At 41.5% G+C, this 25,097-nt stretch overlaps 1 protein-coding gene and 1 long non-coding RNA gene across 2 annotated transcripts in view; both read left to right on the top strand.

The window, feature by feature from the left end:
• Nucleotides 1–18,814, top strand: part of LOC111842710 (polymeric immunoglobulin receptor-like) — a 75,866-nt gene extending 57,052 nt beyond the window's left edge. Inside the window, exons 2-10 of the mRNA XM_072711623.1 lie at nt 3,775–4,095; nt 4,393–4,704; nt 8,696–9,016; nt 11,502–11,601; nt 11,710–11,736; nt 12,246–12,334; nt 18,057–18,103; nt 18,225–18,293; nt 18,692–18,814. Of these exons, the coding sequence (XP_072567724.1) occupies nt 3,775–4,095; nt 4,393–4,704; nt 8,696–9,016; nt 11,502–11,601; nt 11,710–11,736; nt 12,246–12,334; nt 18,057–18,103; nt 18,225–18,293; nt 18,692–18,814 (1,409 nt within the window). The remainder of the gene's footprint in view (nt 1–3,774; nt 4,096–4,392; nt 4,705–8,695; nt 9,017–11,501; nt 11,602–11,709; nt 11,737–12,245; nt 12,335–18,056; nt 18,104–18,224; nt 18,294–18,691) is intronic.
• Nucleotides 18,815–21,358: 2,544 nt separating this feature from the next.
• LOC140588664 (uncharacterized) lies at nt 21,359–22,278 on the top strand. The gene is made up of 3 exons (XR_011989813.1): nt 21,359–21,422; nt 21,711–21,797; nt 22,113–22,278. It is a non-coding gene; the product is annotated as an uncharacterized lncRNA (long non-coding RNA).
• The last annotated feature ends 2,819 nt before the right edge of the window (nt 22,279–25,097 follow it).

Here is a 25,097-nt window from a genome sequence, read left to right as displayed (position 1 = left end):
TGTTAGCGAAACAGTTTGCTTGAGATGTTTTCTTTCCATGCTGAAGTTAATGCACTGACTGTATTAGTGTGGCATTCTTGTTCAATCGAGTTGACATGTTGATCTGATACGAATGGTATTGCCCTGGTTGACACTGTTGTGAGGCGTTGTTTTGGCCAATCGCACCTGTGAGAGAAAGGCCAGGAAAAAGAGGGATTGGGCGTGCGAGGCAGGAAAAGCAAGGAGGGAGAGCAGGAGAGAGCGCGGGGTCGTTGGGTGCTGCCGGATCGTTCCGGAGAGTCCGTGTGGCATCCTTCTCCGAGGAAAAGGCAGAAGGCAGCGGGGTACCACAGCGAACTGGCCAGATTTGGGGTTTGGACCGCAGCCCTAGATAACCCGAGCCAAAAGGTGTTTTGTTCGGTGGCTGGACAGTCGCAGAGAGCAGAGTTCAGCCCAGCAAATTTAAATTGCACCATCAGCTGAAGTTAGCGGGACCTTGGCCGGCTTGGACCCTGATGTGGATCCACATCTGTGGAGATGTGCCCGGAGATGTGGATCAACAGGCTCACGAGTTGAATTTTCACACCTCCTTGCTACTTTCACTACTGCTGTCTAGTACGAGCTCCAACGGGCACCAGCTAGCCAGCATACAGTGTATGATTCTCCTGGCACATGCCGGGGTATTCTCCTTTTCTCTGCATTAATTTCGTATGTTCAATTCATTGTCTTTTCTATGCATAACAGAGAAGATTGTAGAAGATTGATGTACAAATTGGTTAAATATGTTTGTTTTTGTTTACTGCTTAAATTGTAATGTAATGATCTGGGGAGGCGTTACAGGGAATTAAAAGACAGAATTTTCTATATATTTTTTCAGTTTGAGAACATGTTCCTAATATTTCCAGGGTTGCATTAACTCTTAATTATAAGGGGTGTGTAAAAGGAAGGTACAGTGGTACCTCAGAACTCGAATTTAATCCGTTCAGAACTCCGGATCGAATCCTAAAAAGTTCGAGTTGTGATCGAATTTTCCCCATAAGAAATAATGGAAAACCAATTAATTGGTTCCCAGCCCCAAAAAATTACACCTAAATATGTTTTTTTTTTTAGCATTCCAGTCCAAATCAGGAAATGGAATTGGAGTTGGGATTGGAAAAAAACACTACAGGGAACAGAACTGGAGCTGAATTTCAATTTCAGGGAGATTTAAGTTCCATCTCCAGTTCCATTTCCTGATTTGGACTGGAATTGATCAATGCATTTCAGAATGGCCCCAACCCTGCTGTCTATCATTGTCTAAATGTATTTTTGCTGTCTAAATATATGTATTCAGCTAGTGTAAACATGCATGATGCTATCACAGTAAATGCGAGGCTGAGACTGAAGCGTTACCCTTTGTTTCCACTGAGAGACGTGCTGCGTGACTCATTTCCCCACGGGTACAAGTTATCTTAGGTCGACGTTCACGGTTTGACTTCTGAGATTCAGATCGAGATTAGGTTGAATGAGGACGAAATTATTTGAAAGAGGAGTATTTTAGAGAAAAGCGTAGCATTAAGCTACCAGGGACTTCTCCCAGTGTGCACCAAGGTGAGAATCATTCCCTAACGTGTATGCTGAGCAGCCCACAGCTGGCCCGTACTGCTCCCCTTGTATCTCTTGCGCCATGGGGGGTGCGGTGAGGTCGTTGTTACATAACAAACCCATGTGACATGGTATTAGAACTGCAGAAGCGATCAAAAGTGAGTAGTGAGTAGAGGTAACATGTGATTTGTTAACCAGGCCATGTAGCGATAGAAATTTCACTGTAAATTGACCAATCAGAGGCTTCCCCGGCCTCTTGTGACATAGCATTAGCATTGCAGGAAAATGGTAACTGAGGCAGAGACTGAGGTCATAAGCAATTTGTTAATCATGTAGCTTTAGAAATTTCACTGCAAGTTTCCAAAAATCTTTTTTTTTTCTGCCTGGGTGTACATGTTAAGGCTCATGGGGAGGGGGGTGGGTGGGGTGAAATTTAAGATCCACAGTGAGAAGGTAAGGGGTTTAAGATCAGAGGACAAGATCAGACTCAGGGGTTGAGACTAGGCCTGGTTGTCTTTCACTCTGCTTCAGGTTTGGAGAGCTAGTTACCCTCTAGCTGGTAGAGACTGGGGGCAGCGTGGGGGTCTGACACCTACAGGCTTGTGGTTTCCATATCCGGCCCAGCTCTCTGTGGGCAGTTTGCATGGTCTCCCTGTATCTATGCTGGATTCCTCTCAATTCTCCGGTTTCCTCCCACAATCCAAAGACACGTGGTTCAGGTGAATTGGTGCCTCTAAAAGTGTCCATAGTGACTGTGTGTGAGTGTTTGCCCTGTGACAGACTGGCATCCTGTCCTGGGTGTTCCCCTGCCTTGTGCCCTGTGACAGACTGGCATCCTGTCCTGGCTGTTCCCCTGCCTTGTGCCCTGTGACAGACTGGCATCCTGTCCTGGCTGTTCCCCTGCCTTGTGCCCTGTGACAGACTGGCATCCTGTCCTGGGTGTCCCCCTGCCTTGTGCCCTGTGACAGACTGGCATCCTGTCCTGGCTGTTCCCCTGCCTTGTGCCCTGTGCTGCCTCAGATCAGCTCCATGCTCCCTGTACTGTACTGACCCTGTACTGGATAAGCATCTGCAAGATGGATGGCTGAACTAAAATACATTTAAATGCTTTTTGTATGTCAAGTCATGTTCAGTAATTTTTACTTAAATAGCCCATTCAAAAACAATGCATGTTGTGCCAAAGTGCTGTGCATCAAAATAATACAATGAATAAAATAAAATACATAATAAAAACAGAGACTATGGACAATGTTGAACTTAAACTATAAAATAATAAGTAAAGTTAAGATAAAAGAGAACCAAAGGCCAGAGGATAAAAGTGGGTTTTTAAGCAAGTTTTCCTAAAACTGCAGTAATCCAATCGGGATAAGAGAAAAGCATGACTAACTGTCTCCATGTCTTTGGCTGTTGGTGTGGTTTAAGCCTGGCTGTTGAGCTCAGCTAACAGAAACGCCCCTTCACAGCAGCATTTATTTGTTTATCAAACTCAATGATGAATCAAAGATGACACCAAGATCTTTAGTATGTAACAGGGAGTTTTCTGAATGAGGCCCTAATTGGTCTCTGAGATCATGAACAGACCCTGAGCGACCAAAACTCATGACCTCTGTCTTGTTTTCATTAATCTGGAGGAAAGTCATTGCTGTCCTGTTCTTAATATCCTCAAGACAGTCAGAAAGGGCCGTCAGAGAGCAGCAGTCACCAGGGTTTAATGGCAGATAGAGCTGCGTATCACCGGCATAGCAATGATATTTTACATTATAACGTTCGCAATTAGACCCCAAAGAAAGCATGTATAGAGGGAATAGGAGAGGGCCTGTATCACAGCATTGGATATGTTTACAAGTAAGGCCATAGTACTGAAGGGGTGTGGCCATCCCACACAGTGACCAGCCCATTCATTCACCTCATCTGGGCCTTTTACTACTGATTTAAGGTCCTGGTTTTCCTCTCAGACCCTAGAACACACTCCCAGGCTCAGATTCCCGATCCCACATCCTGCTGTAGCTCTTCCCAAGATCAGAAACCATTTTGTTTTCCTGTGTCTCTCTCTTGTTGTTATGCCAGAATGACAGTCTGTGTCTTTTACAGCATCCCCATGGTTCTGCTAAACACACATGACCCTAATCCAAGTATTATACAAACCAAGCATTAATACTCAGAGATGCTGTGATGTGGAAAATCTTTATTCACTTGATTATTTCCCCACAGGTGCTGACAGTGTGTCCACAGTGAGCTGGGTGTCTGCATGGAGAGGAGGATCTGTCACCATCCCATGTTTCTATGGTGACAGATATAAAACTTGTGTGAAATACTGGTGCAAAGGGAGACTTTGGTATTTATGTACTTCCATAGTACACAGTGACTCTCCAAAGGAGGGTAAAGTGTCAATCAGAGATGATCCTGACCAGCGAGTCTTCACTGTGACCATCAACAATCTGACAGCTGAGGACTCTGATTACTACTGGTGTGGTGTGAAGATCAGTGGAGGTTCAGATGCTGGAGTTCAGGTTTATCTGTCAGTCACTGATGGTAAGATGCCTGTCATGTAAATATGTAGAAGTTTACATAAGTCTAAGCCAGGAAAGAGGTGTCTGTATACTAATTATGGAGCTAATTGATTGGTTAATCTTTTCGTGAATTGTTTTTTTCCCAATACAGTGGTACTTAGTAAAACCAACATAGAATCAAAATACGTTTCAATATTTCAATAAAGTGAAGTACTGTAACCTACAGTGGGCTGGTGCTGACTCTTTATTAATATGTGTATAAAAGTGTAAGAGGCAGTGAGAGTTAATCAGCTTGGTAATTTTCATACTGTCCCTACAGGTGTGTCCACGGTGAAAGAAGTGTCTGTACAGGAAGGAGGATCTGTCACCATCCCGTGTTTCTATGAGGACAGATATAAAACTCATGTGAAATACTGGTGCAGAGGGTATTTTGGGGATTCATGTACTCCCATAGTACACAGTGACTCTCCACAGGAGGGTAAAGTGTCAGTCAGAGATGATCCTGACCAGCGAGTCTTCACTCTGACCATCAACAATCTGACAGTTTGGGACTCTGGTTATTATTCCTGTGGTGTGAAGATCTGTGGAGCATCAGATGTTGAAGATCAGGTTCACCTGTCAGTCACTGGAGGTAAGATGTCTGTACTGTAGACTGTAGCCAATGAGATGCACAGTATGTAACATGTCATTCAGCCTGAATGGAAGGACAATAACATGAAGAACAAGAAAATGTTTTATAATTTATTTGATTTTAGCATTTTAAAACTTTAGATACAAGAGGTCCACAACCCAAGAGCGTCATCTAGCGGGGTCAAAAAATACCAAAGATGGTTTATCAAGCTTCATTTGGCCATCGCTAATAAGTAATATGTTAAGAAACGTCTGTTTGTTTAACTGTAGAAATTACAAGGCCAAGTTTTAAGTCGGAAAATAAATCTACCTTGCTCGATCTTATTATAACAAACGCATCTCATAACAATCCAAGATGGCAGCCAAGCCAGTTTACTGTTTGTACATCAGTGCCAGTTGTCTGATCTTTTTGTGTTTTATCAGTGATATTTGATGCTATTTTATATCATTTTACTACAAATGAATGATGACTTTATGAACAATACCCCTCAGTCACTTTGGGATTACTGGATGATACATTTTAATCAGACGTTTTTAGATTTTTACTGCACTTTACATTGGGTTTTCTGAGGCCTGAGGCCTTGAAACTGAGGCCTAGCTGAGGCCTAGTCCAGGAGATTATAATCATAAGGGGAGAAAGAAGACTTTGCGCATCCTTCCGGTGCAGCAGATACTTGATACCTGATTGTTTCCCCTTCATCTGTGCTTTGGCAAGACATTGGTGAGACATCAGCTAAACTTTGCTATTTTTTCACCTTGGATGGAACTGGACCCTTTAATGAATTTTTAGCTGGACTTGTGGCCTAGTGACGGACTGGTGGAGCATTTGTGAGTGGATTTATACCTTTGCTGTTTCTCTGCCTGGACTGCTTTTGTGTTGCTTCAACACTATCTCCTAGCTGTGGTGTATAGACTTTGTCTTGAGCTGCAGGCTTGCTGAACTGTTTGCGTTGCTGCTTACCCCTAAGAACTATAGACTTCCACCTGGTCAATTTTGAAATTTTGAAATATAGGCCTAAAATTCAAGTGAGTTTGGGCTATGTATCTCATTATATACATGATGCTTATTTTGTGTAGCCCCAAAGTAAAGGAAAAGGAGGGGCGCAGCGGTGCGGGTGGGTGCACTCCGCTGCAGCATGGACAGTTTTCAACCTCTTCAATATTAATTTTCAAGCCTGTTTATCAGTCAATCAGTTTACATCATCAGCTGAAGATCTTCCACTCCCAAGAACAGGTGAAGGAGCTCCAATGGTTTCAAAAACTGATGATTTTAAAGGATTATTTTACAATTTCAGAGGATTCATTTCTGCAGTTTATAGGTGACAGAGGTTCAGACAAATTTTTAAATTGTAAACTAAAATTACGGTGTATGGTTTTACTTTTATTAATGTTATCTGGTAATGTTCAGCCTAATCCATGCAGGGCCTACTACGCCTATACACTGCTTTCCAACCCCATCGGATTTTAAAAGTCGAACAGGTCTGGGTTTTGTACATATGAATGTTAGAAGTCTTGTTCCTAAGATGGATATGGTTAGAATATGGGCAAATACAACAAATGCTGACATTCTGGTATTATCAGAAACTTGGCTTAAGACATCTATAACTGATGATTTAATTTTTATTGATTGCTATAAAGTATATAGAACTGATAGGGTAGGTAGAGGAGGGGGGGTTGCTATGTATGTTAGATCAAAGCTTATTAGCTCTGTCTCTTTGTCAGTCACTAAAACTAAAGGATTTGAGATACTGGCTGTTAAAGTGGGTGTGGCAAAGAATTCCTGTATTACTGTAGTTGGCTGTTATAGACCACCATCTGCTTCAAAAGATGCTTTTAAATCAATATCAGATATTTTACATGGTTTAAATAATTCTGAATTTATACTTTTGAGTGATCTTAACTGGGATTGGTTTTCGAGGACCTCAGTAGATAGTCTTAAAGACCTGTGTGACTCTCTAAATTTTGTGCAACTTATGAATGCACCTACAAGGCCAAGTTTTAAGTCGGAAAATAAATCTACCTTGCTCAATCTTATTGAAATCTCTGTCAAATATCAATGATGTTTCAAGTCTTCCTGACAACATTTTGGTTGGTTCAGTTGAATTAAAGGATAAAATTGCTATAGTGAATCAATTTAACAAACATTTTATTAATGCAGGATCAATATTTATGACCCACGTTCCTCTTCAGTAATGGATGTAAGTTCTGAGTTATTTGATTTTAAACCAATCTCAGTCAAACAAGTCCACAAAGCATTAAAAGACATTGACCATAAAAAATCTGCAGGTCCAGACAATCTGGATCCTTATCTCTTAAAGATGGCTGCAGATGTCATTGCTGAGCCTATTGCATACATTTTTAATTTAAGTCTCAAATTAAATACAATACCCACAATTTGGAAAGCTGCATATGTTCTCCCTCTACATAAAGGTGGAGACTGTTCTGAAATAAATAATTATCGTCCCATTTCTAAACTTTCAGTTCTGGCGAAGATACTTGAATCTCAGGTCAATTTACAGTTGAAACAGTTTTTAGCTGATCAAAATAGTCTATGTGAGTTGCAGTCAGGTTTTAGAAATGGTCATAGTACCATCACTGCTGTTATGACTGTGACAAATGATATTATTTGAGCCTTGGACAGAAAGCAGCATTGTGCCGCCTTATTTGTAGACATGTGAAAAGCATTTGACTCAGTAGATCATGTTATACTTTTAGATAAACTCAGGAATATCGGTTTAAGTCCGACAGCCTTGAATTGATTTAGAAACTATTTAACAGGTAGGACTCTGAAAGCTATAAATCAGATTTTCTAGATATAAGTACAGGTGTGCCACAAGGTTCAATCTTGGCTCCTATTTTATTATCTATTTTATAAATGACCTACATAAACATATCCAAGCTAAAATGCATTTGTATGCAGATGATATAATTGTCTATACATCTGCTCAGTCTGCAGCACAGGCTTTAGAAGAACTTCATATTTCATTTCATTCACTCCAAAGAGCTTTAACAGGTTTAAAATTAATCTTAAATACCCAGAAAACAAAGTTTATAATTTTTACAAAAGCATTCTCACAAAATTTTGATAATTTGCAAATTTCTACTACTGATGGCATAGTGATTGAAAGGGTCTCTTCATATAAATATTTGGGAATATGGATTGATGAAAAGCTTTCATCCAATATACATATTTCTAATTTAGTTAAGAAACTCAAAATGAAGATTGGTTTTTATTTTAGAAATAAATCATGTTTTACATTTGCCTCAAAGAAAAGACTAGTGGAAGCTACCTTTTTACCTGTGATAGACTATGGTGATATGCTGTACATGCATGCGGCCTCCTCCACTTTAAGGAGCCTAGATTCAGTGTATCATGCCTCTCTACGTTTTATTTTAAATGCAAAATCCCTCACTCATCATTGCATTTTATACGACTTAGTTGGCTGGACGTCATTAACCATCCGTAGAAAACGGCATTGGTACATGTTTGTTTACAAAGCTTTGCTGGGTAAACTCCCAGAATATCTCAGTACCCTACTCTGCATCAGCTCCAATAGCTACCACTTGCGTGCCTCCAAGTGGTTGCCTTTGTATGTCCCCCAGGTCCTGACAGACCTTGGCAAAACAGCATTTTCTTATTACGCACCATGGTCATGGAACAACCTTCAAAAAGTTCTTAAATTGCAAACACTAATATCTTTAAAGGATTTTAAGATCATCATAAATAGTTCAGTGACTGAGGAATGTCAATGTTTTGCTTGAGAAGCCACTGTGCAAAAACAATTGTTCTTCTGGTTTACGGTTTAATGTTTTATTGTCATGTATATGTTTACGTTTTGTATGGCTGCTACCTTGGCCAGGTCTATCTTGTAAAAGAGATTTTATATCTCAATGGGACTTCCTGGTAAAATAAAGGTAAATAAAGGTAAATAAATAAATAATATTAAATAAAAAGTGTGGACTAAAATTTAGTTCCTAATCTGTGTGTTCAGGTTCCCCATTGCTGTCAGTGGACAAACAGGAGGTGACGAGTGTGGAAGGAAACAGTGTCAGTGTTCAGTGTCGCTATGGATACAGTGACAGTCTGAAGCTGTGGTGTAAGATCGGGGGCTCCTGTGCATCAGAGAGATCTGGGAGTTTGGATGGGAGGCCTGTCCTGATCAGGGATGACAGAGTAAATAAAGTCTTCAGTCTGACAATGAGGGGACTGGAGAGGAAGGACACTGGCTGGTACTGGTGTGCTGACAGAGACCATCAGATCCCAGTTCATATTACTGTCAATCAGACAACTACAACCACAACCAGCACTGAACGTAAGTAACTGATTTAAATGGATGTGGATTATTCATGCTTCTATAGGAATACCAAGTGAACCAGTTTCATCCATTAAGGTATGTGGTGTTTGTGGAATAATCAGGTCGGGACGCTGTGTGTGTTTAAACTCCCCTGAATAGGGGTTATTATACTTTCTATATACACTCACCTAAAGGATTATTAGGAACACCATACTAATACGGTGTTTGACCCCTTCTTTCACCTTCAGAACTGCCTTAATTCTATGTGGCATTGATTCAACAAGGTGCTGAAAGCATTCTTTAGAAATGTTGGCCCATATTGATAGGATAGCATCTTGCAGTTGATGGAGATTTGTGGGATGCACATCCAAGGCACGAAGCTCCCGTTCCACCACATCCCAAAGATGCTCTATTGGGTTGAGATCTGGTGACTGTGGGGGCCATTTTAGTACAGTGAACTCATTGTCATGTTCAAGAAACCAATTTGAAATGATTCGAGCTTTGTGACATGGTGCATTATCCTGCTGGAAGTAGCCATCAGAGGATGGGTACATGGTGGTCATAAAGGGATGGACATGGTCAGAAACAATGCTCAGGTAGGCCGTGGCATTTAAACGATGCCCAATTGGCACTAAGGGGCCTAAAGTGTGCCAAGGAAACATCCTCCACACCATTACACCACCACCACCAGCCTGCACAGTGGTAACAAGGCATGATGGATCCATGTTCTCATTCTGTTTACGCCAAATTCTGACACTACCATTTGAATGTCTCAACAGAAATCGAGACTCATCAGACCAGGCAACATTTTTCCAGTCTTCAACTGTCCAATTTTGGTGAGCTCGTGCAAATTGTAGCCTCTTTTTCCTATTTGTAGTGGAGATGAGTGGTACCCGGTGGGGTCTTCTGCTGTTGTAGCCCATCCACCTCAAGGTTGTGTGTGTTGTGGCTTCACAAATGCTTTGCTGCATACCTCGGTTGTAACGAGTGGTTATTTCAGTCAAAGTTGCTCTTCTATCAGCTTGAGTCAGTCGGCCCATTCTCCTCTGACCTCTAGCATCAACAAGGCATTTTCGCCCACAGGACTGCCGCATACTGGATGTTTTTCCCTTTGCACACCATTCTTTGTAAACCCTAGAAATGGTTGTGTGTGAAAATCCCAGTAACTGAGCAGATTGTGAAATACTCAGACCGGCCCGTCTGGCACCAACAACCATGCCACGCTCAAAATTGCTTAAATCACCTTTCATTCAGTTTGGAGTTCAGGAGATTGTCTTGACCAGGACCACACCCCTAAATGCATTGAAGCAACTGCCATGTGATTGGTTGATTAGATAATTGCATTAATGAGAAATTGAACAGGTGTTCCTAATAATCCTTTAGGTGAGTGTAGGTGGCTCAGTGGCCCAGTAGGTGGTGCTGTTGCTCCCCATGTCCATGTTTAGGGGTTTGAATCTGGCTTCTGCTCTGTGTGTGTGGAGTTTGCATGTTCTCCACGTGCTGTGTTGGTTTCCTTCCACAGTCCAAAGACATGCAGTCAGGCTAATTGGTGTCTCTAATAGAGAGTGTGTGTCTCTGTGCCCTGTGAAGGACTGGCATCCCGTCCAGGATGTACTCCATCCCTGTGCCCTGTCCTGCCTGGGATCGGCTCCAGGCCCCACATCCCTCACCAGGATGAGGGGTTAGAAGATAGATGGGTGGATGGCTGTAGTTTTATGTGTCTGTATGAATGCACTGAAATATTAATGTTAAATGCCAGAATTACCTCTAGGGAGACATCCCATAATACATTTGTGATGACCTGCACCAAGAGGAATTCCTTGTACTCTTGGTGAACAACAAAGTTTCTGATTCAGATTGAACTATATATACATGCACCTCTTTTCATATTAATTACCTGGTCAATACATTGTATATAATCTAATCCTGCTGTTAGTATGTAATTCATTCCTGCCCAGATCCCTGACACAAAGTTAGAGGCAGAATTCCATGCTATCAGGTCCTGCTCTGTACCAAATACACGAGTGTCTGATCTGTTTGTTACACCTGGAGCTGTACTGAGCCCTCAGGAATCAGCAGCTTCTAGGTCAGGATGCATCTGTATAACGTGACAAGTGTAGGAGTCTTTTGTTATGGATTTATCTATTTTTCTGCCTTGTGTGGATGAATCGTTACTAAAGCTGTCAGACTGGCTGATGTGTCTGTAGCTGGTTTCTAATCCCAGCAAAGGCCAGTGTTACAGCTGTACTCTGTAATAACTCATCCAGTTCAGTCATAAATACATTGATGTATAAATTAAATAATTAATCTCACCTGTTCAATATCAGTGCCCCAGGATATGAACACTTTGGTAATAATCTTAATTTATTATTCTGTATCCAACCAGCTACTCTACTGAATATTTTTCATTATCCTTTTTAGAATAATGTTTTATAAATGACCTTTTCCTTATGAGTCTTTCCTGCCTGACAGAACACAGTTTTTCCTTTTCCCTCCTAATCAGACACCACAGTCCTTACTCCAGGTTCCACTTCTGTCTCAGTGACCATCAAGCCTTCTGCTCCTGGATCGACCCCCACAGGAGTGAATGATAAGGAACAGAGGTTAGTATTCAGCTCGTCATGCTACAGCGTCTGACTGATCATACAGTAATGGGAAATGCATATTATATTTTAAGGATATTGTGTATATTTTATTTTTCTTAATTATAGTATCCCTGAGACGGCATCCCATCCAGGGTGAGCCCCTGCCTTGTTCCCTGTGCTGCTGGGGATAGACTGCAGGCCTGTTTGGAAGATGAATGGATGGATGGATGGATGGATGGATGGATATTACAAAACAGTATAACATGTAATCTAATAAACTGGAATGCACATAACTGGTGTACATGCACTCATTAGCTGTATAAAGGTTCACATGCATGGTGATGTTTTTTGTCATAACAGTGCAAATACACATAAAATTAATGTCCATTTGCTTCACTATGACAAGAAGTTTCCGTGCATATTGTTTTATACATTGAATGCATACTTGTGCACCAGTTATGTGCTTCCCTGCTAATAATCATACTGAAATTAGTAGTTTAAATTCTCCAGCTATTCTCATGCTCTTTGTTAGTGTCTCCTGTTCCTCACATGTATCCTGTATACTGTAATAGTACAGATGTGGCTGAACTGTGTTGCTATACAGTAAAGCATGTAAGACTTTACTGTTCAAATCCACCCTCTCATTCAGCTCTCTGGTCCAGCTTGTTTCTGTATGTAGGACTGGGCTTATTGGTGCTGCTGTTGGTCATCATCATCATCTTCATCACATGGAAAGTGTGGGACAAACACAGTGAGTATCTGCTGATGCAGACGGTGTATAAGTGACCTGACTGTCTGAGCAGTGATGCTTGTCCCTCTGCACTCCTGTAAGCAGCAGCTACAACTTCATGCTTTTATCCTTTTCCAAAGCCGGCTGGACAGAGACACAGACAGCAGCATTCAGACACACAGGTTATACAGTAACATTAAAACACAAAACATGGTCACGGCCCCTTTGGGAACACAGACTAAAAACAGAACTAAAAACTGCAATGGAGCAAACAGGAAATCCAGCCCTGGCTGCAGTACTGATTTGGGAAGGGGGTACGTTACGTAACGGGATTTAGTGGGGAACAGTGCTGTGGCGACTGGCCATTACAAACCATGAGACACTGTGATATGGATCAGGGAGCGTTTGCTCCTTATTTCACTTTGATAAAGGCAAACAGCAGCACACAGCCAGATTCAAACAATTTCATTACATCAGGAAAGAGAAAGGTTATCAGTTTAGCCCGCAGCCTCAAGGAGGGCAAGTACCCAGACACGTAGACATTGCCCAGTACTGAAGTTTGGTGGGGGAATAATACCTGGTTCCACAGCAACTTCAAAACATCCATGTTAACAAATAATATTAAATATCAATGTGAGATCCAGATGAATAGCAGGCGCAAGGCAGGCTGGGAGATGATCAATGAAACCACCTTTCACAGAATATGAAAACAAAACGGTACACAAAGCTGTTTCCCTCGCACTGCAGTGCCGTGCGAGGCCTACGAGTCCCCACAAGGGCTTATCGTCGTCGGGTCTGGGGAGTAACCTGATGTATCCCACTGAGTCAGTGTTCTGATTTTCATACATAATCGCTGTTCATCTTCATGACTGTGCAAATAAGGAGCATGTCCACCCACTACAACATAGATGCGATTCAGAACTTGAGCATTTCAAAAACAGTGTAGCATTGTGGTATATACAGTCATGGCCGAAATTATCGGCACCCCTGGAATTTTTCCAGAAAATGTGCCATCTCGCCCAGAAAACTGCTGCAATTAGAAATGTTTTGGTAAACACATGCTTATTTCCTTTATGTGCATTGGATCAACATAAAAAAGAGAGAAAAAAAAGCCAAATTTGACATCATTTCACACAGAACTCCAAAAATGGGTCGGACAAAATTATTGGCACCTTTTCAAAATTGTGGGTAAATCCGTTTATTTCAAGCATATGATGCTCATGTGAACTCACCTGTGGCAAGAAACAGGTGCTGACAGTATAGCAATCACACCTGAAGCCAGTTAAAATGGAGAAAAGTTGACTCAACTGTAGGATCACACATGCACATATGACAGGGCTGAGATTCCAGGCTGCCTGAGACAAGGCCTAACCTGGTACGAGAGGTTGGCCTAAGTACCAAAGGGAGGTTAGCGACCACCCTCACACACACACACTCTCACACACACAGATAACAAGGGAGGCCAGCATTTCAACTTTTATGGCCCAAAGATTTAGGAACCTACGGACATCAGAGTGGACCTCAAGGACAGGGGTCCCTTGACTTGGCACACAACCCCCTCCCCATACATCCTGCCTTACATGTCACTCACCCAACAGACCAACACCCTAAAGAAAGTTTATTCTAATGCCTTGTCCACATGTACATGGGTATTTTTTAAAACGGTGTTTTTCCTCCTCTGTTTTAAAAAAAATCCCAGTCCACACGAACATTGTCTTCTAAAATATTTCCGTCCACATGAAACCGCTAAAATGCGCTGTCAAGAGCATGCCAAACCAACAGGCGGCATTACAGTATAACTAACCGTACTGCCATGTTAGTCAATCAGAAGCCTAATTGCCAGTCCTGTTAAGTTGAAAACCATAGCGCACATTCCGACACCTGTGTTGATCAATATAATGCGAGAGTGACTCAACATTTATCTGTACACATGTAAGAAGTCCTGTCAGCAAGGTTAGCACAAGCACTATTTCGGCTAAGTCCGCCATTGCTCAAACTCGCCTAATGTATACAGCAAACAGCGCACGCTCTGACGTTGAACAAAGTGGACAACGGCGCACAATCTGACGTTTCGGGCCAAAAACTCTGTTTTCCCTGTCTACATGTCGACGCTGAAAACGGAGTTTCTTAAAATCTTCACCCTGGATGGAGTTTTGCAAAAGCTCCGTTTTCAGTGACCTAAGATGCCGTATACGTGTGGACAAAAGCCCAAGACGTATAGAAAAAGGTACGTTTTAAAAAATACCCGTGTACGTGTGGACAAGGCATAAGTCGGCTTGTGTATACCTTGTATATTTCTTTGCCTATGATTGCTAGTCTCAATATACAGATAGGTTATGTCTGTGTGTGTCCTTAGACAATCTTAGTGTTTTGTGTGCCACCTTTATAACTATGTTCATGGAGTATCACCTATTTTACCCCTCACACTTAAACACTTATATAAATTTAAATAAATAAATAGGTATAGCTCCCCACTGCATATATAATCTCATAGATATACCAGATTATCTTTTTTCACATTCCTCTGTGGCCCTTATCTGATCTTTGTGGCGCATTAGCAAGCTCTTTGTGCTCTACGATGCTGCATTAAAAGAACTGAATTAAGGTGTACATTATCCATTCTGGAGAGCAGACCAATTGGGATAAGCCACACCGACCAAAATATGTTGTTCCCAGATGTGCATTTTAAATTGGTATTACCCCAAACTAACGGCCACGCCTATCTAAGGATAAGATGTGCTGTTTGAATATGAATATGTAATGTAATGTCTGTACAAAGTGTTGAGGTGCAACCCAAAACATCCATACCGTATGCTGATGTGAGTCAGTAACATACATAATATAAGTAATTGTTAATTAATTAATACAGATGGTATGAGGTGCGAACCGCCAGGCTGGTATGGCATGTTTGGTGTCGAACTGATGGAAAATCCTGATTCCAAATCTGGTCAGTGGTTACCAGGAAAGTGTATGATCAAAAGTTGCACCAGTTTAATGAAAATCATCAGTAAAGGTCTGGTCATAAATCCTAAAAGCACTGCCACAGACACCCCCCAAAAGCCCGCCAAATGGATGGTCAGCCATTGGTTCAGGAGTCAAATTCCTGGTCATCCCTATTCATGAACTTTAGACTATAAAACCTGGCACCTCAGAACAAAGCCTCGGGAGGAGCGAGACAGCACATCAGCCCAAAGAGAGAGGCGGAGAACATCAGCCCTGGAGAAGAGAAGCCCGTAAGAAGCCCTCCTGAAGCCTGCCGGTGAAGGCCTGCTACCCAACAGAGAACTGCAACCAAGACAAAGCCTTTCACCTTAAAGCTTCACAAGGAGAGAGAATCCAAGGGGCTCCACTCCAACAACCGCTCCAAACTTCCTGACTGCCATCATCCCATCAGCTCATCAGCCTCTGCAACCAACTGCCAAGACCCCCCCCCCCCCCCCCCCCTCTGCAACCAAGTAAACCAACTTCCTTTCATTCTAACAAACTAAGCTGTTCTGTTAACCTGCTATATGATTTTAGGGTCGTGTTCCCACAAACTGTGCTTGCTTTGCAGAACAGTATTTCCCTTTTAAGGTTACTCATTTAAATCTGGTCATTGAATTTCCATAATTACATTCTGTCTGCTTCTATTCCATTATTTCGTGTTTGTTGTTTGTGTTAAGTGTAATGTCTGTCTTATGTTAGTTGTGTTAGCTAGGAATAAATGCATGTCTTTTACACAACTTCAGCCTCCGTTCATTGAGTGCTCACAATAGTCCCTGCCTCTGCCTGTCTATGCGATCTGGCTACTAAGCTCTGAAACCTCAAACTCACCTAAGACTCTCTCTCATCGGCCGTGAGGGGAGCTTCGCTACCAATCGTTTACATTACCTGGTGACGCAGCTCTCTGGATGAGCCTTCTAACCCAGGTTACTAAGCGATACTGGTAATTAGTGAATCCCACTTAAATCTCACATTAACAGACTTACAGGGATACCGCAATTGAGTTTGGAGGAACCAACCATTTGGCATAACAATTAGTTAATGATAATCACTAAATGATAATTAATTAAAATTTAATTAATTTCAAAACATATTGGTGGAGATATTAAAATTTACCTGAGCTAATAATTCCTACACAACCTTTCTGTTGTGTGTCTGTGTGTGCCACACTAAACATGGAGAACAGAAAGAAGAGCAGAGAATTGTCTGAGGACTTGAGAGCAAAAATTGTGGAAAAATATCAACAATCTCAAGGCTACAAGTCCATCTCCAGAGATCTTCATGTTCCTTTGTCCACTGTGCGCAACATAATCAAGAAGTTTACAACATGTGACACTGTAGCTAATCTCCCTGCACGTGGACGGAAGAGAAAAACTGATAAAAGACTGTAACGAAGCATAGTCCAAATGGTGGATAAACAGCCCCAATCAACTTCTATACAAATTCAAGCTGTTCGGCAGACTCAGGGTGCAGTGTCAGCTCTATCTATCCATCAACATCTGAATGAAATGAAACGCTATGGCAGGAGACCCAGGAAGACCCCACTGCTGACACAGAAACATAAAAAAGCTAAACTGGAGTTTGCCAAAAGGTACTTGAGGAAGCCAAAATCCTTCTGAGAGAACGTCTTGTGGACAGATGAGACCAAGGTAGAGCTTTTTGGTAAAGCTCATCATTCTACTGTGTACAGAACATGGAATGAGGCCTACGAAGAATGGAACACAGTACCTACAGTCAAACATGGTGGAGGTTCAAAGATATTTTGGGGATGTTTTGCTGCCTCTGGCACTATGTGCCTTGACTGTGTGCAATGTATCATGAAATCTGAAGACTACCAAAAGATTTTGGGGTGCAATGTAGGGCCCAGTGTCAGAAAGCTGGGTCTGTGTCAGAGGTCATGGGTGTTCCAGCAGGACAATGACCCCAAACATGCCTCTAAAAGCACCCAGAAATGGGAGAGTTCTGAAGTGGCTAGCAATGAGTCCGGATCTAAATCCGATTGAACTCTTATGGAGAGATCTCAAATTTGCTGTTGGGAGAAGGCACTCTTCAAATCTGAGAGACCTTGAGCAGTTTGTAAAAGAAGAGTGGTCGAAAATTCCAGTTAAGATGTGTAACAAGCTTGGTGATGGTTATAGGAAATGATTGATTTCAGTTAATTTTTCCAAAGGGCGTGCAAATAAATATTAAGTTGAGGGTGCCAATATTTTTTTGTGTTGTTCCACATAAAGGAAATAAACATGTGTATACCAAAACATTTTTAATTGTAACTATTTTCTGGGAGAAATGGTGCATTCTCTGGGAAAATTCCAGGGGTGGCAATAATTTCGGCCATGACTGTAAACTGGAATGCAGAGATGAGGGGATACAGTTTTACATCTTGGCACTGGGCCTGAGGACATCAGAGCACAGCAGCCCTGAAGGAGCCTTTCCTCCATGATCCTGCCGGCTTTCCTCTGACCCACTGAGTCTGTGTCCAGCCAGCTGAGCTTACAAAACCCTAAACGAGTTACTCCAACCAGGCCTGGCTGGGATTCATTACCTGGGTTACCTGCAAATGCAGGTTTTCATGGAAATGCGGAATTTCACCTGAGATGCCAGTCGCTCACATACATTTTGTGTAGATAGTTTTACTATTATTAGACTGGATGATATTTTCAGATGCTAATTGACCCTGTGTTTGCTACACACGAAATGAACTGTATCAGTTAAGAGCAGACACACTGGTGTGAGCAGAATAATTTTTCTTTTTTTTCCTCAGAGAAAAAAACAGCCAGGAACCAACATCCAGGGAGCACAGAAATGAGAGTAAGTTCATATTTAACATGGGAAGTAACTCCAGAAGATTTGTTTTTAAGAAGTTTACTTTATAAAAAGATTATGTGAAACTGACTTGAGGAGTGATAGCTGACATGTGACTTTTTTCTAGTTGAACCCAGACCATGAACGTGTAGCTGTATACAGAACTGGCATCACCAGAAGAGCCCCCCCAGATCAGGTAAACACAGGAATAAAATATATACAATGATACTACTGAGAGCAGCATGTGTATCAAGATGTATGAGTGTAATATTATCAGTACGCAATGGTGCAAAAATGGGGTATGCAGTATACGCAGTGCATATGGGCGCACCACCAGGGGGGGCGCCAAAACACGGGAGGGACAAAAAATATATATCATTGACATCTATGTTTTAAAACTGTTCTTGTGCTTTTAACTCATGACTGTGCTCTAAATATGATGTTTAAAACATTTAAGAAACGTAAGGCCTGGCCACTGGCAGTAGATGTTAGATGGGGGGCAGGGGGGGGGCACTGCTGAGCGTTTATTTAGTAGAAGCCAGAGTGATAGTAGCCTGTCGCTCCCTGACGTGGTGGGGCATCTATTTGCGGCAGGATGGGGAGAGCAAAAACGTTATCAAGTGCTCAAGGCAGAAAAAGAAAAAAAGAAAAGGAGAAGGCGTGCGAGGGAATGCGGCAAAAAATGCTGATGTGGGTGAAAGACAGCAACAGGTATGAACTGTGATGGAAACAAATGTCACTTATGTGCAAGCTTGTGCCCGGCGTCAGGGATCAGGCTCTGAACTTCACAGAAAACCAGGCGAGATAGTGCTGCTGCTGCTGGCTTACTTGGGTCAGCGAGCTGAAATTGCAGTGATTTCTTGCTGATGCACACAGGCTATAGGCGAGGATTTAGAAGCTGTTTGTCAAATTGATTGAAATGTGGTGCGTGCATCATGGAACGTATCGTTAAGGTCGGTAGGATACTGCTTACTTTTTACTCCGCTTTCTTACTTTATTCCTTTTTTATGGTGAAAAATGTGAAATATGTTTAAACTTCAGTAAGTGAACTGCAAAATTGTTGTTGCATACCCCCCAAAAAAGTGAGTAGTTGCGCCCCTGTTAGTACATTGTAAAAAATGTTCGTGAAATTAACTGAGAAATTCTGTAAAATAGCAACATAAAAAAACTGTAAAAGGAAAAACAATAGAGCAGCGTATATTTGACATTAAGATTTTGTAAAATACTTAACAAAAAACAACTGTTAATTTTTCAGTAAAAATATGTTTTTTTTAAAAAAAAATTTGGTAGAGTTAACAAATTACTGTAGTTTAAACGCAAACAAACTGTAATATAAAAACCAGTACAATACAGTTAAAATTACACCATAACGGTGTGAAAATAATATTTTTTTTAATCAGGTCAACTTTGTTTATACTGAAAGAAACCGTGTTACATTTTACAAATTAATATTCTGTGCTTTACAGATGAGAAACAGTAAAACTTTAAATGATATATCAACACTTGCTTTTTGCTACGTGCGTTACGAACCAACAAGAAATAGTCCACACAACTCAGGATTTCTGGTTTGTCAGACAGCTTTTGACGGTACATTTGGGGCTACCGTCAGAACTTCGCCTCATGGCAACACCTCTGGTCCGTTGATAAGAAGGTATTTTTCCACTGAGGTGATAAAAAATACTGCAGCACCGGCGGGGCTCATGTCCCAGCATGCCCCGCGCGCATTTGTAAATAGCCCTTGTATTGTTGTTGTTATTGCTAATGGTTATATTTCCTTATTGTCGCGTGTGTTTACCTGTGTCTTATGTGTACCCTGTCCAATCCTCGTGTGTAATTAGCGTCCGTAAATCTCCCACCGTGTATGCGTCTTACAGTTGAGCGTCTGACAACCTCGTGTTTCCTGTATATAATTGGTTCGGTGCTCATTGGGTGCCTAATGTAGTTCTTTTCTGGACTACTAATAAAGAGCGTGTTACCTCGGCAAGAGAGTGTTGGCAGCTGTGGTTACCAGAGTAATTCTGTAAATAAATTCGTTAAGAATGTAAACAGCTTTATAACTTTTACATAGTTAATTTGCAGTTTCAACATCTTCTTTCTGTTAATTTAGCAGGGCCATGCTGCTGTTGTACCAGTTATTTCAGTATAATTTACATCTAATCGTTGTTTATTTTACACTTAAACCAAGTAAACTTTACATGTAGTAGGTGGTTGTTTTACATTGAAATCCAGTACAATTTATAGATGTTTCTGTAAAGTTGTTTACACGTGTACAGTATTTTTTACAGAATAATTCTGGCAACCACAGCTGCCAGCTTTTTTCCGTAAAAACAACGGGATTTTTTTACAGTGTACGTAAAGCAATTATAGTTTATGCAATACATTTTCATAATTCATTATTATGATTATCACAAAATTCACCAACACTGACGTTCCATTTCTGTCAGTTAAAGAATGGACAGGTGGTTCTGTAGAGATACATGGTCATAATGTGATCCTCTCTCAGGCCTCTGAGGAGCCTGGTGCTGATGTCACCTACAGATCCAAGGGAGGGACAAAAAATATATATCATTGACATCTATGTTTTAACACTGTTCTTGTGCTTTTAACTCATGACTGTGCTCTAAATATGCTGTTTAAAACATTTAAGAAACGTAAGGCCTGGCCACTGGCAGTAGATGTTAGATGGGGGGCAGGGGGGGGGCACTGCTGAGCGTTTATTTAGTAGAAGCCAGAGTGATAGTAGCCTGTCGCTCCCTGACGTGGTGGGGCATCTATTTGCGGCAGGATGGGGAGAGCAAAAACGTTATCAAGTGCTCAAGGCAGAAAAAGAAGAAAAGAAAAGGAGAAGGCGTGCGAGGGAATGCGGCAAAAAATGCTGATGTGGGTGAAAGACAACAACAGGTATGAACTGTGATGGAAACAAATGTCACTTATGTGCAAGCTTGTGCCCGGCGTCAGGGATCAGGCTCTGAACTTCACAGAAAACTAGGCGAGATAGTGCTGCTGCTGCTGGCTTACTTGGGTCAGCGAGCTGAAACTGCAGTGATTTCTTGCTGATGCACACAGGCTATAGGTGAGGATTTAGAAGCTGTTTGTCAAATTGATTGAAATGTGGTGCGTGCATCATAGTTTATGCAATACATTTTCATAATTCATTATTATGATTATCACAAAATTCACAAACAATGACGTTCTATTGCTGTCAGTCAAAGAATGGACAGGTGGTTCTGTATAGATACATGGTCATAATGTGATCCTCTCTCAGGCCTCTGAGGAGCCTGGTGCTGATGTCACCTACAGATCCATTGTCCTGTCAGACCCAGAGGTAAGATGGTTTCATGTAAATCAGTGTTTGGTTCAGGCATAGGACCAGTATCACAATGAGAGTGACACGCATATCAATAATGTGCTGACTGGGCAGGAACATCTACACCTCAGCTGATCTCTCAGCTCCATGTGTATCAGAATTAGCTGTAATGTACCAAGAAGTACCATGATACCCTTGATATTTCACAGTGATTCACATGGGAGGTTTGGGAGTTTATGGATTTGTGGTTTCTGCACAAAGGTTGGTCTTGTACCTCCACTGTAAGCAGCTAAATGCTCTCAGCAGGTGTCCTCTAGATGTTCTTCACACCGTCCTGCTGTAACCCCAGCCAGTGATGTGGTCTACAGCTCAGTCGCCCGGAAGCACAGAGAGGTGAGTTTGGACAATCTGCTCTAACATGAGCTGTGATACACTTAGTGTCTGATGCTGCAAACATGTCATATGTTTCATTTGACAACATACAGTATACAGCCACGGTTCCAACATCATACATGCAGCTAATTAGACTTGAAATTTTAAGCCAGATGAAAGTGAACTAAAGAGGTTTCCCAGATTAATCTATCAGTCTGGTTCATTTCCTGTTCCTGTAGCAGTAACATTAACACACCAAACTCCCTGAAATGCTAAGGAAGGTGTTACTGCCTCAGAAGCTGAACTGATGTTAATGTTTATCTGTTCCTTGTCCAGTAGGGGGCAGCAACACAGAGAGGCTCCTCTACATGTGGGGAGCTGCTGCTCAGGATGAGAGCTGTGAGGGACACATAGATACTGCAGTGATGGGGAGGGATAATCACCAGGGAGGAGCATCTTACAGCAGCGGCGTCATGCAAGCCAAAATTCTGAGAGAGCACAATTAGACACCCCACCCAAACAAACAAATACATAAATATATAATGACACCATTTTCTGTAATTTAACAGGACTGGACTTTCTGCTTTTTGTTTCTTACAGTGTTGAATTTTTCTGCATCTGTACCTGGAGATAACAGATAGAATTCAATGTTTTATTAACTATAGCCTGTGACCCTGTGACAGTGGCGGTAAAAAACTGGAGCTGCCGGTCATGATACTCACAGAGGCGTCTTTAGTTATGTTAAAGTTAGGGTGTTAAATAAGATGCCAATGCTATTACAAGTTACAACTAGCTAGCGAGCCAGAGGGCCAAAGAACCGGATCGAGGGAAGGCAAACTTTAGCTGGTAGTAGCCGACTGTCTTGCAAATTATGCCAAAATTTCAAATGCATTTGTGTATAAATAATTGCAATTCCTTTTCATACACCTTTGTAAATAGGATTAATTACTTGCTGCATCAATGCAGAGCAGAGTTCTGAGTGCATGCATACCTGCTGTAATTTGGAACAAAACCAGTAACAGGGAAAGGGATGTGTGACTCTTTGAGGTGTCATTTATGACAATTATAAGAATATTTTTGACTTGTATTATAAAATGGTCATTATTATACAGTGGTATGCTAAAGTTTGGGCACCTCTCAATAAATAACATATTTTGGTCATTTTTTAATTGAAAAGATGTAAACACAGTCTCTGTAGGAAATACGAAAAATGCACAATATTTGGGCTGATTAAGGTCTGAAACCTTGTAAAAAGAATCTGAGACTTTGGAACTCTTAGGGTGCCCAAACTTTTGCAGAGTGCCACAATAATGTTTTTATTTTTAATTTTTTTCAATTTATGACATTAAAATTTACTATGCATCAATGTTTGGTGAAAATATATTGCATTTTTCTCATTTCATACATAGACTGTCTTTACATCTTTTCCATTAAAAAATGACCAAAATATGTTATTTATCAAAGGGTGCCCAAACTTTTGCATACCACTGTAAATAGTAATACCATAAAAATATAATAAATATAGATATTAGAAATCTCAGGTGCCACGTGCCCCCTCGGCCTCAATGGGCACGATGACACTGTCTTACAGTGATGTCAGCTGTATTTAAATGGCATGCAGCACTGTCACATTACAGTGTGACAGTAAGAATCAGCCAGTGAAAAACAGACATTAATGGCTGTTCTGCATCTGAACCATGACCAAGGTGCTATTTGCCTCACTTGTACGTTGCTTTGGACAAAAGCATCTGCTAAAGAAGATAAATGTAAAAGTAAGATATACTGATGGTCTGTGAAATGTTACTTTTCATTCATATATAAGGAAAACATATTAGCAATCATAGCTTATTTTTATAATAGAAAATGTCTGTTATCGCAATACAAGATTTTGAGAGTATTTGCCAATTCCTGTTTTTCCCTTGTGTTTATACAGTATGTACCAGTGGGGGGGTTACTGAGCTCTAAGGGCTCTGGCTTTAATTTTACTCTCTTCTTACGCACTTCACTGCCCCCTGCTGGAGCAGCTTCACTGTTTCGTTGCCTCTCTGCTCTCCTCTGACTGTGGACTTTAAAGCTGCGATGTTACCATCATATCACGTTTCAGGATAAAAGCTTTACTTTTAGGTTTCCACAGAATGTTAGGCTTTTGTTTTTCATAAATGGAGTTTTATTTAAAATGCTGAACAGACTGTGTGACTCATCATACACAATGTTAATAAAAATGCTTTTCGTGAAACCTGCAGGCTGCAGTGGTGTCTCGGTGTGTAACACAGATGTCTCGTACTTTCAGTGGTTTGGGTTCAGTGGTGTCTCAGTGTGTATCCCTTGATTTGTGCCCTCAACTTCCTGGGATGTGCTCCAGACTCACAGTGACTCCATGCTGGATAAAAGGGTAAAAGATAGATGGATATGGTCCCTGTGGAAGATTGGACAGCAATGGTCTTTTTAATGGTATAGATGTGGGAGAAGGTCAACTTTGTCTCCACCTTGTGTTCAAAAATGATATTATGGTGACGTACAAGTAAAGGCGTGGAGTACATGCAGTTACAGGTTAGCACTGATAAATCTCATCACTGTTCGGGAAGTGCAGCTAAAGCTACTGTACTGCCCTCCTTCCCAGAGCAGTACACTGTTTTTATCTTTCCAGCAGATTCAATCATGTTTTCACAGCTTCCTGTGCATGTTGCAGGAGTTCACAGGCTCAGAGGTGTTTATGCTTAAATTGCACTGGAAGCTCAGCCTAGTGCAGCTCTACCTCGATGGCTCCTTGACATCCTGCTGAAGTATTATATGCAAAATAGATTTTAACCCCCTGGGGTCTGAGGCCTCTTTCCCACTTTCGGGGTAGTCTGACATGCCTTGACATTTTAAAATATTTCACCTATCTAAAAAACATTTATCCCAAAGTGTTACATGTGCTTTTATTCAGCACAAACTCAGCACCAATAATCTGAGACCATTTAAAATGTTATGGTTGAAAGCAAAGCTGGACATCACAAGCTGCGCACTTCCATGGGGCTTTTGTTTTGTTCCCAACATGCATCCTGCAATTCACACAAGTCTTTCGCACAAGTCTCCTCCATGAATGCCTTGTGGGTCATGCTGTCCTGTTGCATGATCTCTCTGTGGATAATGTAGGCGTTAGTCGCGGAAATGTCCAAGAAGTGAAGAAGAAGTTTCCTGTACCACTTCATTCTCTTGTGCTGTGTCGTGTAGTACTGGATCAGCTGGTCCGACAAATCCACACCTCCCATGTACTTGTTGTACTCCGTCACCGGTGAGGGGCATGGAAATGACTCGGTGATCCAGACACCCTGCTTG

The sequence above is a fragment of the Paramormyrops kingsleyae genome, chromosome 4, assembly GCF_048594095.1.
Source record: "Paramormyrops kingsleyae isolate MSU_618 chromosome 4, PKINGS_0.4, whole genome shotgun sequence".
Taxonomy (NCBI): Eukaryota; Metazoa; Chordata; class Actinopteri; order Osteoglossiformes; family Mormyridae; genus Paramormyrops; species Paramormyrops kingsleyae.
The sequence above is the reverse complement of the archived record's forward strand: the minus strand, read 5'-3'. Positions and strand labels throughout refer to the sequence as shown.